This window comes from Mauremys mutica, chromosome 19, assembly GCF_020497125.1.
Source record: "Mauremys mutica isolate MM-2020 ecotype Southern chromosome 19, ASM2049712v1, whole genome shotgun sequence".
NCBI lineage: Eukaryota > Metazoa > Chordata > Testudines > Geoemydidae > Mauremys > Mauremys mutica.
Window position 1 is genome coordinate 15,210,424 of NC_059090.1, and position 16,283 is coordinate 15,226,706.

Genomic DNA, 16,283 nt, shown 5'->3' on the forward strand with positions numbered 1-16,283 from the left:
ACGCTTTGAGTACAGTCTTTCAACCAGTGATGCATCCACCTTATAGTAATTTCATCTAGAACATTTCCCTGGTTTGCTTATGAGAACATCACGGGGGACTGCTAAAAGCTTTAATAAAATCAAGATGTATTGCATCAGCTGCGTGTTCCATATCCACTAGACCAGTATGCTAGCAAGTGAATATCAAGGTAGACATCAAGATGCAATGTTTACTGGGTTGCCCATCCTGTCCCAGAAATCACTGTGAGCTATAATAGATTAAGGGCAGATCCTTACAATTGGGAGTAGGGCACGCACAGGATACACCTGCTCCTTCACAGCTGCAGGAGAAGAGGTAGGAGCTGCAAGATTTCAAGTGTTGGCTGCAGGCACCTCATCCTCTTGGATCCATAGAGCAATCCTTTACCTGTCACTGAGCCTACTTCCAGCTCTGGACCTACATCTGCTACTAATCCACAGTAAGCAGGAGTTCACCCAGTTGTGGAGCGGGCCCCGTGTTTTACTCCAAAATATCCAACCCCACCTTGCACCCATAAAAAAACATGCACTTTCCTCTTTGTGTGTGTGGCACACATCTCAAGCAGAGGAAAATGCATGATTTTTTCGTGTGTGTGTGTGTTAGAGCGCTTCATTTTTTTTGTTTGCCTGATGACTGTGGGATCATCTTCCTTTGCATGGGCAGTGGTTGCTTTTGGAGATCCATGTAACCTGAAGACTTTCGATTAAAAAGCGATCAACGAGGCAATTACAGGATCTGGCTTATTGCTTTTGTTATATCCTTAACTCTTCCAAAATGCTGCCTCCTCCTTGCTTTGTCACTTCCTCTCAGGGTAGGGTTTTTTTATGCTGCAGCAGAATGAGCTTTATGAGCAACAGAAATAGAACAAGGCTAAATACTTAAACCCAATCCTGCCGTCCTTACTAGGGCAAAACTCTCACTGGAATCACAGGGATAGGGTTTAGCCCATGTGGTCTTTTATTTTCTTCAGCAGCTGATCACTCAGAGCTTCCTGGTTCTCTCTTCTGGCAATTGACGTCAGATTGGAGGAAACTGGCTGAGTCTCTCTCTATTGGTATTCAAAGGGGGACTTGTCGTCTTCCCAGAGCAATAGAGTAGCAGCTGACAGGTCCCAAGTCCCAGCAAGGAACCCTAAGTGTATCATCACCTAGGGCCAGTTAGTGATGCGTGTGAATTCAGGGGGGGGGGGAGGTTTATGGGGGACGGCGCGGTGGAGGGGAGAGCTTGGTCAAACGGAAAAACATTTCAGCCCTAAACAAACCAACCTGTGAAAGTTCCCACTTCTTGAATGCTCCTCTTCTGAGGCTCTGCACTCGATACTCGGGTCCATGATCCTTCCCTAAATCATCATGAGGAATAGCACTGTTAACTCAGAAAGCTTTTTTTAAAAGGGCCACAAACCACCGGCTAGCTGCTTCCTGTCATTTCTGTGCTATCAGTTTGTTGGGAATGAAGAAAAATTACTCGAGGATGCGGGGCTCTGCATCGGCTCCTCCACACCCATCTACTGCCCAGCCACTCCGGGGAGGAGGAGTTGGTGGTGGTGGGGCGTAAGGGATTCACGCCGCACTGGGAGTTGGAGTGACTTTTGGGGTGTGGGAGGGGAGGAATTGCTAATTTCTGACGGGAGTGGGTGGGATTGGGATCGTCGCAGATCTGCTGAATTCAGATCTGCTTTAAGGAGAGGCAGGGGCAAAAACCCGTTTGCGGACCTAATCCAAAATCGGGAGAGAGATCACCGTGTCTCGGCTGTGGAGGGGAGAGCAGGCTTCACGGGGCTCTACCCTTTGGAGAGCCTCTGAAAAGTCTCCCCTGACGAGGAAGGCTCCCTCGCTGTGTTGCAGCGTGAGACCCTGGCATGGTCTCTCGTGGAGGGAGGGCTGGGCCCGGGAGACAGTGTCGCAACCGCATGCTTCCAAACGCTGTCCTTGGCAATTGCCTCTCCCCAGCCTGTGGGGTGGGACAGGGCGGCTGAGGGGCGCTGCTGAGATTCCCCTCCCCTGGAGAGGGAAGGTGGGGGTGGGAGTTGTATGTATTTCTCTCTCTCTCAGGACACAGTTCTTGATTATCTTGATTTTGGGAGAGAGACACAGTCCCCTCATCCCAAACTGCCCCAGCCGCTGGGCGAGGGCAGCGCCTGCGGCTTCAACCTCTCCCTCCGGGTGCAGGAATTGTCCGCGGCGCCTTTAACGGGGGTCGTTACACCGGCGGCGGAGCTGCAGGAAGAAGCAGCAGCAGCGGCAGCAGCGCGTGGTGCCCTGGCGGCTGCTCCCCTCCGGCTCCCCGGCGCTGCAGCCCGAACCCCGGGAGAGGCGCCGCTAGAGGCAGCCGAAGGAAACAAATGTGGCCGAGGAGCGCAAGACGCCTCGTCTCCCCGTGCGCTAGGAGAGCTCCAGCGGCGAGCCGCTAGGGCGCAGCGGGCTCGGAGAGCGGCGGCCGCGGGCAGGTGCGGGACGCGGTGCTCAGCGGCGGGAGCCCAGGCGCCCGGGGAGATGGCGAAAGCCTCACGCCCAGGTGAGCTGCCTGGGGAGGAGGAAGCGGGGGGGCGGGTTTGGCCGAGCGGGGAGGCGCAGCTCAGGCAGGTGGGGGAGGAAACACCAAACTCAGGGACTGTCTGGCTGCTGCGCTCTGTGCGCCCAAGCGCACGGGGTCCCTGCCCCGCTGGGGCGCGCGGTCTGCATGCTGGGGTCCCCCCCCGCCGCGCGGGGAGGGCACTAGGGGCCGGGGTCTGTGACTCGGGGGGGCAGCGCTCCTGGTCGGGCTGGGGGTGGTTTGGGTACATGCCTCCATGGGGCGAGCGCCTTGTTAGTTCGCCAGGTGGTGGGCTCGCTGGAGGGGAGCTTGTGTTGTCTCCTCTGCAGCGGGCGTTTGAATGGATCGCGTTTCTCCCGGCTGTGGGGTGGGTGGGGGCAGCTGCGTGTCCATTTCCTCCATTGCACGTCTCCAAATTGCGGTGCTCGGCCATTTGGTCCCCAGCGGTGGTTTTGCTGGAGTCAGGGCTCCAGGCACAGTTTTATTGCACGACTGGCTCCCTTTGTAGCACTCCCTCCCCCCCCCTCTGGTTTTGCCTTGTCATATCGCCCCACCAAGACAAAAATCTCTTGCAAGTCACGCTATGCTAACTTGCCTGGTTTCTGGTAGCGTGCACCTTCTCCTGAGATCTAGCCAGCCATTCCTTCCATATGCAGCTAGTCTGACCATCCTCTCGTATACATAGAGCTATGAAGCCCTTTGCCAAGGTGCAAAGACAAACAAACTTTTCCATGAATGGAAACGCCAATTTGCTCCTCTTTTTCCCAGCTAAGTTTATTTAGGCTCCCAAGAGGCTCTTTCCTCTTGATCGGTGCCTGTAGCATTTAGCTGAAAGCCTCGCATGTGGTTTTCATTCATCTTTACACTTCATTGTTGAAAATCTTGAGCACGGCATTTTGGGGGGGAGGGTGGAGAGAATCAGAGAGCGAGTGCAAGGATCAACAGCTATATCGCTTGAGATCTATTTTTATTGGCTTCCTAAATGATTTCTGCTCCACCATGACGTCCTCTATTTTATACCCCCTCGCTGGAAAGGTGGAAAGAGTGAACGAACTAGAAAGCAGAAGCAGCTTTTTGAAATGGGGTTTTAAGAGATCTGGAGGGAAACCCTGCTTTTTGACAATAATACCACTTGATACGTTTGTCAGTGAAACTGGTGCTTCTCCCCAAGTAGACTTACTAAGCTAACCCATTTGTTCAGAAAAGGCTTGCAGGACAAAGTGCTGATTCCTTGTCTGCCAAGAGGCAAAGGAATGCGACTGGTGTGGTTTTTTTTGTTTTTGTTTTTTGTCCATATTGTAAATTTCATCTTCCTTCTCCCACCTTCCCATTGGATTTGATTACCCATCTAATGGATTTAGAAACATGCGTGTATCACTAGATTGTGTTGCAGGGATGGGTTTAGAAGAATGCTCCACTAGGTATCAGCTGCTGAAAATGAGTTGGGGAAAATCACTGAATTGAGAAAAGGCAGGTGGTGCAATGCACTTGATCATATGTATGGGTGAGTGATGCTGCCTTCTAGTGGTTTGCCAGCAGAAAAGATAAGGAACCTATTAGGGCTACCAGGAAAAGGAGGTTTCTTCTAGCTCCTGTGGAGAGGCCTGTGTTTTTGGAGGCAAAAGGCCTGACTTCACTTGGACTAAAAACCTGGCTTGCAGCAATGTGTGTGCCAGACTTACCTGGTATTGTGACCGCTGTTGTCTGCAAATGGATTCGTTACAGAGGGGAGGACCTTTTTCTCCATCTCGGATTTAAAAGGGATGCTGTCGTGTTTATAAACAAAAGCAAATGTCTTTAGCTGGGAGGAGAAACATCACATTGGGCAGATGCAAACTGATGGCAGCCCTTGAGAAATGGTGCCCTTGAAATAGAGAACAGTCATAATCAACCAAAAGAAACATGCTATTAAACAAAACAAACTTTTTAAACCCAAAGGAGATAATTTGTTTAAAAGAGTGGGGAAAAAAATCCAATTGACCTTCTCGTACATTGATTCGCGTTTCTTTCTCCTTGCACAATGAAAATCGGGAAAGTCTTTCACTGGTGTTTGGGCTGCATGCACTGCAGGGATTTGCTTATTTGTTTAAACTCAGCTAGGTTTGCACAGAATTTTAAAAGATTATAAATGAAGGTTACATTTTTATTGATCTTGGAGTTTAAACAAAATATAACTTTTATGCCAGATTTAAGAGGCTGGTGCCCCCCCCCTTTATTTTTATTTTAAAGAAGCATTTAAAAATGAATAACCTATCCATAGGGACTGTTCCAGAGCTACCTGTGTGTGAGGAGCAATGGAAATGAGCTACAGAAATCTTACTGAGGCTATTGGTATGAACTGGAATTATGCAAATGTACCAAAATATGCGTGTGACTTGCTTGTATTTTACCTGCATGGAAATCGCTGTTTCCTGGTGTCGAGCCATCTCCGATCTGAGACTTCATTGCAAACACAGGGGAAATGACCTTTCCAAGGCCACTGCTTTCAATTCCTAGCATGGTAGGGGTTCAGGTCCACCCACTCCATGCATGTGATCAGAATATCAGATTACATGTGAGATCATGATGGGAGGGAGAATGCGTTTTGGAGGGGCAGACTCAGTCTGTTGCTTGCCTAGGCTGCATCAGTAAAAGGTGTGATTTGATTATTTTTTTAATTGGGTGGGTTCTTCAGATGCTGAGCAATTGGCGTAAGGCCCTAATCCTGCAAATATTCAGGCGTATGTCTCCACTGGGGCATGTGCTTAATCATGTGCAGATTGGAGCCTATGATTTTCAGGATCAGGGCCTATGACTGCAGATAGCACAACAGCAGTTGTGGCTTACTACCTGTTGTCTTCCCATGCTGCAGTGACTCCAATGTTAGCGCCTACCCAGAAAGCCAAATACTTTGTTGTGGCTGCTGGATACTTTAGAGACGGTGCAGGCAGCCCATCCACAGTAGCTGCTGAATATTCTCTAACCTTTTCATATCTTCTATGGATTTGGGGAGAGAGTCGGAGGAGGCGGTGGTGCTGGCTGAAAGGATGGTGAAATTAATTCTACTGTTGGGGAGTCACTGTCTAAGGATTCAAGAAGCAGATCTAGGACATATGCCACATTTGAAAGAAACCATGGAAAAGTTCAGTCAGTGATTTGCAGCTTAGATTGTTGTCTCTCTAATCCCGCCCACCCCCCCCCGTGCTGCTAGTCAGTGACACCATAGGGTGCAAGAGCAAAAATGTCAATTGTTGCTTAAAATAGTCGCTCAAAGGCAGATGTGGCTGTTTTTGTTTTTGTTTTCTATACTTGTTCAGCAAATGTATGCTGGCCTGTTTACACCATCTGCTGCAAAATTTCCAGTCGAAGGAAGTATGGTAGATAACCAGGGGCATGTCATTGTTGAAATGCTATTAGAGGGAAAACATTGGGCCCGATGGGAAAAGACTGTGATAGACCAAAATACTGAGACTGGTGATGATGAGGAACAGCTGCATCTTGCACTCTTTTGAGCCCTAGGTAGTGTTTTGTCGCCATCCCTCTATATCCATGGGTCTCGACTAGGGGTACATCAATTCATCTAGATATCTGCTTAGTTTTACGGCAGGCTCCATAAAAAACACTGGCAAAATCCGTACAAACTAAAATTTCATATAGACACTGACTTGTTTTGTTCTGCTCTATATACTGAAATATAAGTACAATATTTTATATTCTAATTGGTTTATTTCATAATTACATGGTAAAAATGAGAGAGCATGCAATTTTTCAGTAATAGTGTGCTGTGACACTTGTATGTTTATATCTGATTTTTGTAAGCAAGTCGTTTTTAAGTGAGGTTGAATTTGGGGGTATGCAAGACAAATTCAGACTCCTGAAAGGGGTCCAGTAGTCTGGAAAGGTCGAGAGCCACTGCTCTACATGGTAGCCCTTCTGGCTGAGTCTGACTATCTTAATTTGTCTTATGCTCTCTACCGCCTTTGAAAGAGCCAACCATACTCTTGGCTTCAGCAGCAGTGTGCTCCCCTGGTTCTCATCTTAGATGACTTTCTTCAGATGCTGCTGCTTCTCTTCAGTTCCCTTTCCCAATCTGATGGCTGTCAAGGCTTGGTCCTTGATTTTCTTAATCTGCTCCCTTGGCTTCAACTTCTACTTCTGTCCAGAAGATGGTTCCAAAGTCAACTCCTGTCCCTGACATCTCCTCCTCTGTCTGGTATCACATCCCCTGAGGTCTCTGTTGCGTGTCCCAAGGCTTTCTTGAGCTCAGTCTTTCAGAAATGGGACTCATTACCTTTGCCATAACCCCCCTCCTCTCTGGTTTTCTCTCGCTCGTTGCTGACAACTCTGCTAGTCTTCTGGACTTGGTGTCCTCTTTGTCGCTTCCCTTTTCCCTTCTTCGCCCATCTCCCCCAGTATCCAGTCTCTCTTTTCAAACGCTACCTCAGCATCCTCCAAACCCACACTTCTGTCTTTACCCCACCCCTCACCTCCTTGTCTGGACCTTGACAATCTCTTGGCTGGATTATTGTAACTTCCTTCCCGGTTTTCCCTATCTGCCATGGTGAGGGTCCACATCCTTCGCTGTCACTGTGGCCATGTCATGTCCTCTTCTAATCACCCCCCTGAATGTGTCAGTCACTGTGCTGCATACAGGCTCCTTGTCCTAACCTTTACATCCTTATGTGATATTGCACCATGGATCCTTTCTGGCTTCCTCCGCTTTCCCCATTCAGACTTGCCTCACTGCTCCTTTTGTCTCTTTCATACACTTGGTTTCTTGTCCTTCATTCTGTTGCCTGCTATGCTAGGAACATTCTCCCACCTCTTGTCTGCCAAGCTCCCACTCCCTCTTGTCCTCTTTAAATTCCTTCTTTGTAAACCCTTACTTCCAGGAGATGCTTCCTTCCTTTTGTCCTCCCTTCACCCTTTTATGAACCACTCATGTTTGACTTGCCTCCCCCCCCCCAATCTGCAAATCACTGCCCGTGGGCACACCTCTGATTTCACTGAGGTGCAGCAATTGGCTTCTGTGCAGTGTATTGCAAGACTGGGACCTTGGACTATAGGGCTAGAGAGCTGTGCTGACTTACACCAGCTGAGGGACTGGCCTGCAAGCGGTATTTTATACTGTGCCTCGTATGGTGGGATCCTAGTCCACGATCAGCGATCCTGGGTGCGACTGAAATAATGTTCCCTGTCCCTCCAGAAGAGATCGCTGTGTTTGCGAAGTGCAGCGCAAATTTACAGTGCGACATGGACCAATAATGCCCATTGGAAATGAATTCCTCTTGTCACCTAGTCCTCAAAGTAAAGGAGGCTGTTAGTTAGCACTGTTATGGCACAAAACATGGAGAGGAGGTGATGTATGACTAGGAGGCCGATGACAAATAAAGTAGGGGAAGAATCTGGTGCAAATTTAAAGCCACCTAGTATAATAGACTGATCCATTGTGTTTTTTTTTCCTTCCTGTGATGCTCAGTGGATGATAGTCATCACTTTATGATGATGTCTTCATATGCAGTAATCTCAGGCGTTGACCGACATCACAATTTGACCAGTCAAGAGGTAAGAGAGTGCAAGAAGTAAGCCCTGTCCCATTTTAGAGGGGCAGCTGAAATGCAGGCTTGCCTACAGGAGCGCACATGGGTGAGAGGGCCAGGAATTTAACCCAGGAGTCCTAATGCCCCATCTCCTGCTCTAACCGATCACACTCTGTTACCATAAGGAGAAGCCCCAGCAATTCTAGCCAGATGCTGCCTTGGAGTAATGACTAATATTTTTAAATGGGTCTTGTGAATTTCGTACTTGACCATGGAGGGAGAGCCTCGAGCCACTGCCAAAGCTTCCCCATGCTTGTGTGCTGAAATCCTGATCCGCCTGTCCCTCCCAGAGGAGGCAAGAAGATAATTCGGTCACTGTGTCCATTTTAATCTTTGGCTTCTGTCTGCAGAGGCTGCCACCAAGATAACCAATTGTGATTGCTTTTTGGGATGTGGGCATCTGTCTGGTGGGAACTCATTTTGAAGCAGTCTGTTTTCATTCCTAACTCCAGAAGCCTGGGAACAAGTCATTACTAGTAGATGACCCCCTTGATGAGAAGCAGAAGAGAGCAAACAACTGTTTTGAACCAAATCTGTTCTTCAGTTAATTTTCTCTTGCTCATGTAGTGTACCAAGTCCAGCTGCTCAGTACCGCGTGCTGTTCTTTCTAGGTCGATCCTGCTCTCAATGGCAAATCTCCACTGACTTCAGAAGTAGGGGAATCAAGTCTGTGGTGGGATCTACGGGTCACACTGAAGCAGGGCAGAGAGCAGAGCAGTACTGGGCAAGGGAGGTGCTGCCCCTCAAGGCATGCTCCCAGTGGAGGAACAGATTAAAAAGAAGCTGGTAGCCCAGGAGACTGGCCAATGAGCTGCACGTGGCACCGGGAAGCCAGGCTGAGAGCTGTGCCAGGAAGGGGAACAGCTTTGTGAAGGCTGCTCTAGTAGCAAGGACTTGTATCCTCCCTCCTCTCCCGCCTCCCCTCCCAGCCACCTTTGGGAGTTGAAAGTCCAGAGAGAGTGACTGACTGAACAGGACATTGAGAATCTAAGACAGCAACTGCTCCCCAAACAGAGGCACTCCAGACTGGTGGGAAGTGACCCAGGGGAAACATAACGTGGCTGGATTCTCTGATATACGCCTCAGGCCCTGGGTTGGGACCCGGTGGAGTGGGTGGTCTCTGGTTCCCCTATCTTGCCTCCCTGCTTCTTCGTAGTGACCAGTCTCTGGGGGAGCAATCGGAGCATGAGGGGATGATTGAGATCACAGCCAGGGCCCCCTATGGGACGACGAGGCCGGCAGAAATGGTAAGACCGTGAGCTGACCACTAGGCCAGCTGGTCACCAGACTTTCCCACTACAAAGCCCTAATCGAGGATATTGTCCATCACTGTGGAACCTTAATCTTGAGCACAGCGGAGCAGAAAGCAACTGCTGTTGGAACTGTTTTTTATCTAGCCATGGGGTGGCCAACCTGAGCCTGAGAAAGAGCCAGAATTTACCAATGTACATTGCCAAAGAGCCACAATAATACATCAGCAGCCCCCTACCCCCGCCGCTCCCAGCGCCTACTGGCAGCCCTGTCGATCAGCGCCTCCACCTCCCTCCCTGCACCTCCTGATCAGCTGTTTTGTGGCATGCAAGAGGCTCTGGGGGGGAGGGAGAGGAGTGAGGGCACTGCAGGCTGAGGGGATGGGGCAGGAAGGGGTGGAGTGAGGGCAGGGTCTGTGGCAAAACCAGGGGTTGAGCAGTGAGCACCCCCCGGCACATTGCAAAGTTGGTGCCTGTAGCCCCAGCCCTGGAGTCGGTGCCTATACAAGGAGCCGCATGTTAACTTCTGAAGAGCCACATGTGGCTCTGGAGCCACAGGTTGGCCACCCCTGAGCCGGTTGGATCAGACTTTCAGGTGCTCAGCAGTCAGCACCCAGAGATGGGGCCAGATTTTTCCAGAGAGCTCTGCTCTCAATGAAACCCTGAAATAAAAGCCAGATTTTCAGAACCACTTAGAACTCAGTAGTTCCCACCGTGATACTCAATGCCAGACTTTCTCGCCCAATGTGCTGGAGTCTTTTGAAAGTCTGGCTGCTTACCCTGGTGCCTAAATATAGGAGCTGTGCTCCTTAGAAAATTCTGGTCCTGAAGACTATTCCCTCCCCTTCTCTCACTAACGTAACTGTGGAGTGGTTTATGATTTCAGTTCAGTCCTCCCTCTGGGGCTGAGAGCTGCAACCAGTGGAAGGTCTGCATCTGGCTTAGTAAAGATGAGCTATGCCTGTCCCCTGCTTGGTGCACAGAGCACCTCTGCTGATTTATTGCTTAGCAGCTAAAAGCTGAATCAAATGTCTCTGAGCTGTACAAGATCTTGAGGGTGTTTTTGACAGCAAATAAAACTGTTTGTTCAATGTATCTTATAATTAGTTCCCTTGTGCTCTTCGCAGTGTAGTAGATCTTTAATTACTTAAAAGGAAAAGCTGCCGATACAATATTAAAAACTTATTGCAGTGTGTCTGAGCAACCCACAATATACTTTCGTGGTAGCTTAAGCGCAGCCCTGTGCTAGGTGAAGTACACGGGAATGCTTGGGCCCTCTGAGCTGATACGTCTTCACTAGAAATGCTGCAGGGGTACAGGTGTGCCACTGTAGTGCTTCGGTGTAGACACTTACTGTAGCGATGGGTTGGGTTCTCCTGTCGCTGTAGTTAATCCACCTCCCAGAGAGGTGGTAGCTAGGTCAGTGGAAGAATTCTTCTGGTGACCTAGCTGCGTCTACACCAGTGGTTAGGCTTAACTAAGTTGGTTGGGGTGTGGATTTCCCCCCCCCCCCATGCCTGAGCGATGTAGCTGGGTCAACCTAACTTTTAAGTGTTGACATGTCTTAAGAACATACATACATTTGTTTTGTTGCTTTCATCAGAATATGTTAGATCAGAGAGATTCTCAAATGAGAAATAAATCCTAACTCCTTAGGTTTGTACGGTGCCACCATTATGGCTCTTGGCCTTGTGACTGGGAGTTGGGAGATCTGGGTTTGATCCCCATCTCTGCCACAGATTTCATTGTGTGACCTTGGGCAAGTCTTGTAAATCCTTATCCTTCAATAAGGTCTGTGTGGCTGGGTCCCACATAGCTGCACTTACATCAGTAGGTCTACCTGCATGCAGCTCTTTGCAGGACTGAGGCCTTAATCTCTCTCTGTCTGAGTTCACCATCTGCAAAAAGGGGAGAGAATATTATCTTTTCTCTTTGCTCTATCTAAGCTTTTTGGGGCTGTGACTGTCTCTTACTGTATGTTTGTACAGTGCCTACCCCAATGGGGGTCTTGTTCTCAGCTGGGGCATCCCAACTGTAAAGAGAGATTTTAAAGTGACTGTTTAGTATTTGTACATGTAATCTGGCAAATTGAAAATGAAGCCACTGGAAAATAACAATGTGTAACTTTGGCCTCTAGTAAGATTTAGTAGCATAGTTGCTAAATAGCGCTATGCAGAAAGCTCTGTTAGATAACTTAATGGGTAGTCAGAGAGGCTCCTGATAGCCTCAGAAAAGCAGACTAGGAAAATATTATGTAGCACATGGGATAAGAAGGAAGCTCCTCTCATGGATCGGTGACTGGTTAAAAGATAGGAAACAAAGGGTAGGAATAAACGGTCAGTTTTCAGTATGGAGAGAGGTAAATAGTGGTGTCTCCCAGGAATCTGTACAGGGCCAGCTCCAGGCACCAGCTCAGCAAGCAGGTGCTTGGGGCGGCCACGGGGAAGGGGCGGCACGTCGGGCTCTTCAGCGGCGGATCCCTCTCGGAGGGAAGGACCTGCAGCCGAATTGCCACTGAAGAAGAAAGTGGCATGGTGGAGCTGCCGCCGATCGCGGCTTTTTTTTTCCGCTGCTTGGGGCAGCAAAAACCCTGGAGCCGGCCCTGGGCCTGTACTAGGCCCAGTCCTATTCAACATATTCACAAATGATCTGGAAAAAGCTGTAAACAGTGAGGTGGCAAAATTTGCAGATGATACAAAACTACTCAAGATAGTTAAGTCCCAGGCAGACTGCAAAGAGCTACAAAAGGATCTCACAAAACTGGGTGTCTGAATTTCATCTATGAGATAGCTACCCACAGTGCAACGCTCCGGAAATCGACACTAGCCTCGGTACATGGACGCACACCGCCAAATTAATGTGCTTAGTGGGGCCGCGTGCACTCGACTTTATACAATCTGTTTTAAAAAAACAGTTTATGTAAAATTGGAATAATCCCGTAGTGTAGACATACCCTCAGAGGGGTAGCCGTGTTAGTCTGGATCTGTAAAAGCAGCAGAGAGTCCTGTGGCACCTTATAAACTAACAGACGTATTGGAGCATGAGCTTTCGTGGGTGAATACCCACTTTGTCGGATTTCATCTGCCATTTTCTTGCCCAATGTTGATAAATGCAAAGTAATGCACATTGGAAAATTATAAATCCCAGCTATACATATAAAATGATGGGGTCTAAATTAGCTGTTACCACTCAAGAACGAGATCTTGAGGTCACTGTGGATAGTTCTCTAAAAACATCCACTCAATGTGCAGCGGCAGTCAAAAACGTGAACAGAATGTTGGGAATCATTAAGAAAGGGATAGATAAGACAGAAAATATATTGCCTTTATATAAATCCAGGGTACGCCCACATCTTGAATACTATCTCAAAAAAAAAAGATATATTGGAATTGGAAAAGGTTCAGAATAGGGCAACAAAAATGATTAGGGGTATGGAATGGCTGCCATATGAGGAGAGATTAATAAGACTGAGACTTCTTAGCTTGGGGAAAAAAGACAAGAAAGGGGGGACATGATTGAGGTCTATAAAATCATGACTCGTGTGGAGACAGTAAATAAGGACTGGGGTGGCAGGTTTGTATAATTTTTGGTGGTGCCCAGAATGTGTCCAAGTCTCCCCGACCTGCCTAAGGCTCTGGGAGGGAGTTCGGTTGCAGGAGAGGTGTGGGGTGCTGGCTCTAGGAGAGAGTTTGGGTGAGGGCTCTTGTCTGGGACAAGGGGTGGTTGGGGTGCAGGAGAGGGTGAGGGATGTGGCACTTACCTTGGGTGGCTCCCAAAAGTGACTGGCACACCCCTCTGCTAGCGGCTCCTAGGTGGGGGGGCGGGGAGTCTCTGTGCGCTGCTGCCCACAGGCACTGCCCCCACAGCTCCCATTGGCTGCAGTTCCCGGCCAATGGGGGCTGTGGAGTCGGTGCTCGGGGCGGGGGCTGCGCGCAGAGACACCCCCACCCCCTGGGGCTGCCAGAACATGTTGGTTGCTTCTGGGAGTGGCACAGAGTGATGCTGGGCAGGAAGTCTACCTTAGCTCCGCTGTGCAGCTGGGGGCCCCCATGCCCTTTTAAAATTTAAAATTGACTGGGGGATGCTCCAGGAGAGGCATGTGGGGGCAGCAGGCAGGGCTGGGGGAGAGACCTGGCCCCGAAGATTGGTGGAGCCGGGCACCCGGCCCTGAATATTCCTGGAGTACAGGCACCACGGGCCCATATAACTTGCCACCCCTGTAAGGAAGTGTTATTTACTCCTTATAACACAAGAACTAGGGGCCACCAAATGAAATTAATAAGCAGCAGGTTTAAAACAAACAAAAGGAAGTGTATTTTTTCACACAGTGCACTGTCAACCTGTGGAACTCCTTGCCAAAGGAAGTTGTGAAGGCCAAGACTATAACAGGGTTAAAAAAAGAACAGGATAAGTTCATGGAGGATAGGTCCATCAATGGCTATTAACCAGGATGGACAGGGATGGTGTCCCTAGCCTCTGTTTGCCAGAAGTTGGGAATGGATGATAGGATGGATCATTTGATGATTACCTGTTCTGTTCATTCCCTCTGGAACACCTGGCATTGGCCACTGTTGGTAGACAGGATACTGGGCTAAATGGACCTTTGGTCTGACCCAGTATGACCGTTTTTATGTTCTAACTGCAAAGGTCACTGCTTTCACCACAAGTCTGTTTCCAAATGAAAAAGCAACTTGCTCTTTTTTTTTTTTTTAATAGTGGAAAAACTCTCCTGAATTCAAACTGATCATAGTTTTGTTTGAAATTCTAACCTGGGGAAAGGCTTTAATTAGTGCAATGGCATCTATTTTCAGTTAATTTCTACTGAGACTAATTCGTGCTCTTCAGTAATTCTTTTATGAACATGGTGGTGTTTTCGGTAGCTTTGGGAACATTGTCAGTTGTTTTATCTCCATTATCTAGCTTGGTAAAGAAGTAATGTGCCTCAGTGCATTTTCTGTAATCTCTGTGTGATCCAGTTCTGCGAATGCAAACAAGCATAGGGTTTAGTACTGATCCAGAGCCCTTGCAAGTCAGTGCAAGTCCCTCTGTTGACTTCAGTGCATATTAACCATGCCTCAGTGCAGGGAGCTGGACTAGATGACCTCTCAAGGTCCCATCCAGCCCTACATTTTGATGATTTAAAATCAAGCCATTGGGTAGTTCCACTGTAGTAAGCCTTATGTTCAGTAGTATGTACAGTTTTCCCCCTAAATGTGTAAATCCTCTTTTAAGTCATTCTCAAGGCAAGCATAGAATACAAAATAAATGGTAGTGAAAATCTGTGTTCCTTGCACTTCTGTTATGTCAACCCTCATTTCAACCTGCACAATACTGTTGTAACAAACAAGCATGATGTAAGTTGTTTCAGTAACTCCACCAGAAATAGCAATTTTTGTAGGAGCTTTTTCAGCTGGGCAGGTAGCATCACAGGAGATCTAAAAATGTTCCACAGCATCTCAATGGCAGAATAAGAGCCTGCGCAGGAACATCTGCACTGCTATTTTTAGTGCCATAGCGTGAGCCTGCATCAGTTGACCTGGGCTCTGAGATGTGCTGCTGTGGGTTTTTCCTTATTTGCTTTGTAGATGTACCTTGGTTCACAGCTTTGAGCACTACGCCATGCTCTTGTCCCAATTTTTTTTTTCTTTTGCTGTCATATTGTATAAACCAGCCATTTATCTTACACAAATCTGGTTGGCAAAATCCAATTTGTGTTAGGGTACACGAGCACCTTGTGTTCAAACAAGCCAATGCATGTGACAGAAGCATGTGCCTCTTAAAGAGAAATGCAAAGATGTGTGTGTAAAGCTTTTTAACACTTTAGGCACTGTAAGTCTTTCCTACTACATCAAGTGATTTGCCACAGACATTTCCTTAAGACCTTGTCTTAAAACTCCCAATAATGCCTTTTTGAGGTGTATTTCAGCCTCCAGTTTGGAGACTGGTGATTGAGAGGGGATGCTTATAGGAGAATTTGACCGAGGTCAAATAACTTGGATTAAGAACAGAAACCTTGCTAGCAAATGATAATTCCCAGCTTTCTACCCATCCATCTCAAAGTGCTTTACAAACCAAGGCAGGGAGAGGTGAAATAACTGCTCCCACTCCAGTGGCAAAGCCAGAAACAACCCAGCTTTGCGTCCCAGTCCAGTGCTCCATTCACTAGGCAACATTGCCTCCCCAGGCAAACATTCTTCCTGTTTTGCAGGAATTTTTTTGTGTACCAAACACAAACCTAATACCACCTCACATTTATTCTTCTTTTTAAAGGTGAGGTTCCGTCATTTCTCTCCCCTGTTTATTCTAGTTGGAAGGTAATAGTTTACCTGAGGGGAATGAATTTCATTACTTGAATTAATTTACATCATAAACAAGCTTGCTGCATAACAAGTAACTTATTAAAACAATATTTCTAGGTGTCATTAGCTAAGACAATATTGTTCTTGAATAAAAATAGCGTGCCATGGTAAATTAGGGCCCTTCAGCGTTAGTGTGGAGGTGTGTGTTTGGGATCAGGTTTTTTGCGGGTGGGCAGGGGTTGTTTTTAAATTGTGGAGAAAATTGGTTTAATGAAAATGCAGAAATAGCACTGTAGCAGGTGCATTGTTTATTGCCTGAAGGTGACTATTTTCATTTCTTTTAGGAAAACTTGAGCAGAAGTGGTTCTGTTATTTTTGCACAACTTGAGGTAAGGGGGAACATGTCTGTTCCAATTAACTTCAGGGGAAGGGCTTGGTCTCTAAGGTACTTGGTGACTTTCACAGCCTCAATCCTTGTCCCCTCCCACCAAAACAAAACCCTATGTTTTTTGGGGGTTCTGCTCCCTTAATCCAGAGCAATTTGGCACATTGGACATGTGCTGATAGGACTGTCTCAGCTTCTCGTATATATATTTTTTAAATG

At 47.8% G+C, this 16,283-nt stretch overlaps 1 protein-coding gene across 8 annotated transcripts in view; it reads left to right on the forward strand.

Annotated features, from left to right (window-relative positions):
• The window catches only part of PITPNM3 (PITPNM family member 3), a 363,555-nt gene that overhangs the window by 20,326 nt on the left and 326,946 nt on the right, over positions 1–16,283 (forward strand). For 2 of the 8 annotated variants that reach the window (XM_044993502.1, XM_044993506.1), the window contains exon 2: positions 16,024–16,068. The exons of 4 other annotated variants lie outside the window; for them this stretch is intronic. Coding sequence is in view for 1 of the 4 variants with exons in the window: in XM_044993498.1 (XP_044849433.1) it covers positions 2,512–2,533 (22 nt within the window). In the remaining 3 variants the exon portion in view is untranslated. Of the gene's footprint in view, positions 1–2,235; positions 2,534–16,023; positions 16,069–16,283 lie in introns of those variants that run through there. 2 more of the 8 variants (XM_044993501.1, XM_044993498.1) reach the window with 1 other exon arrangement.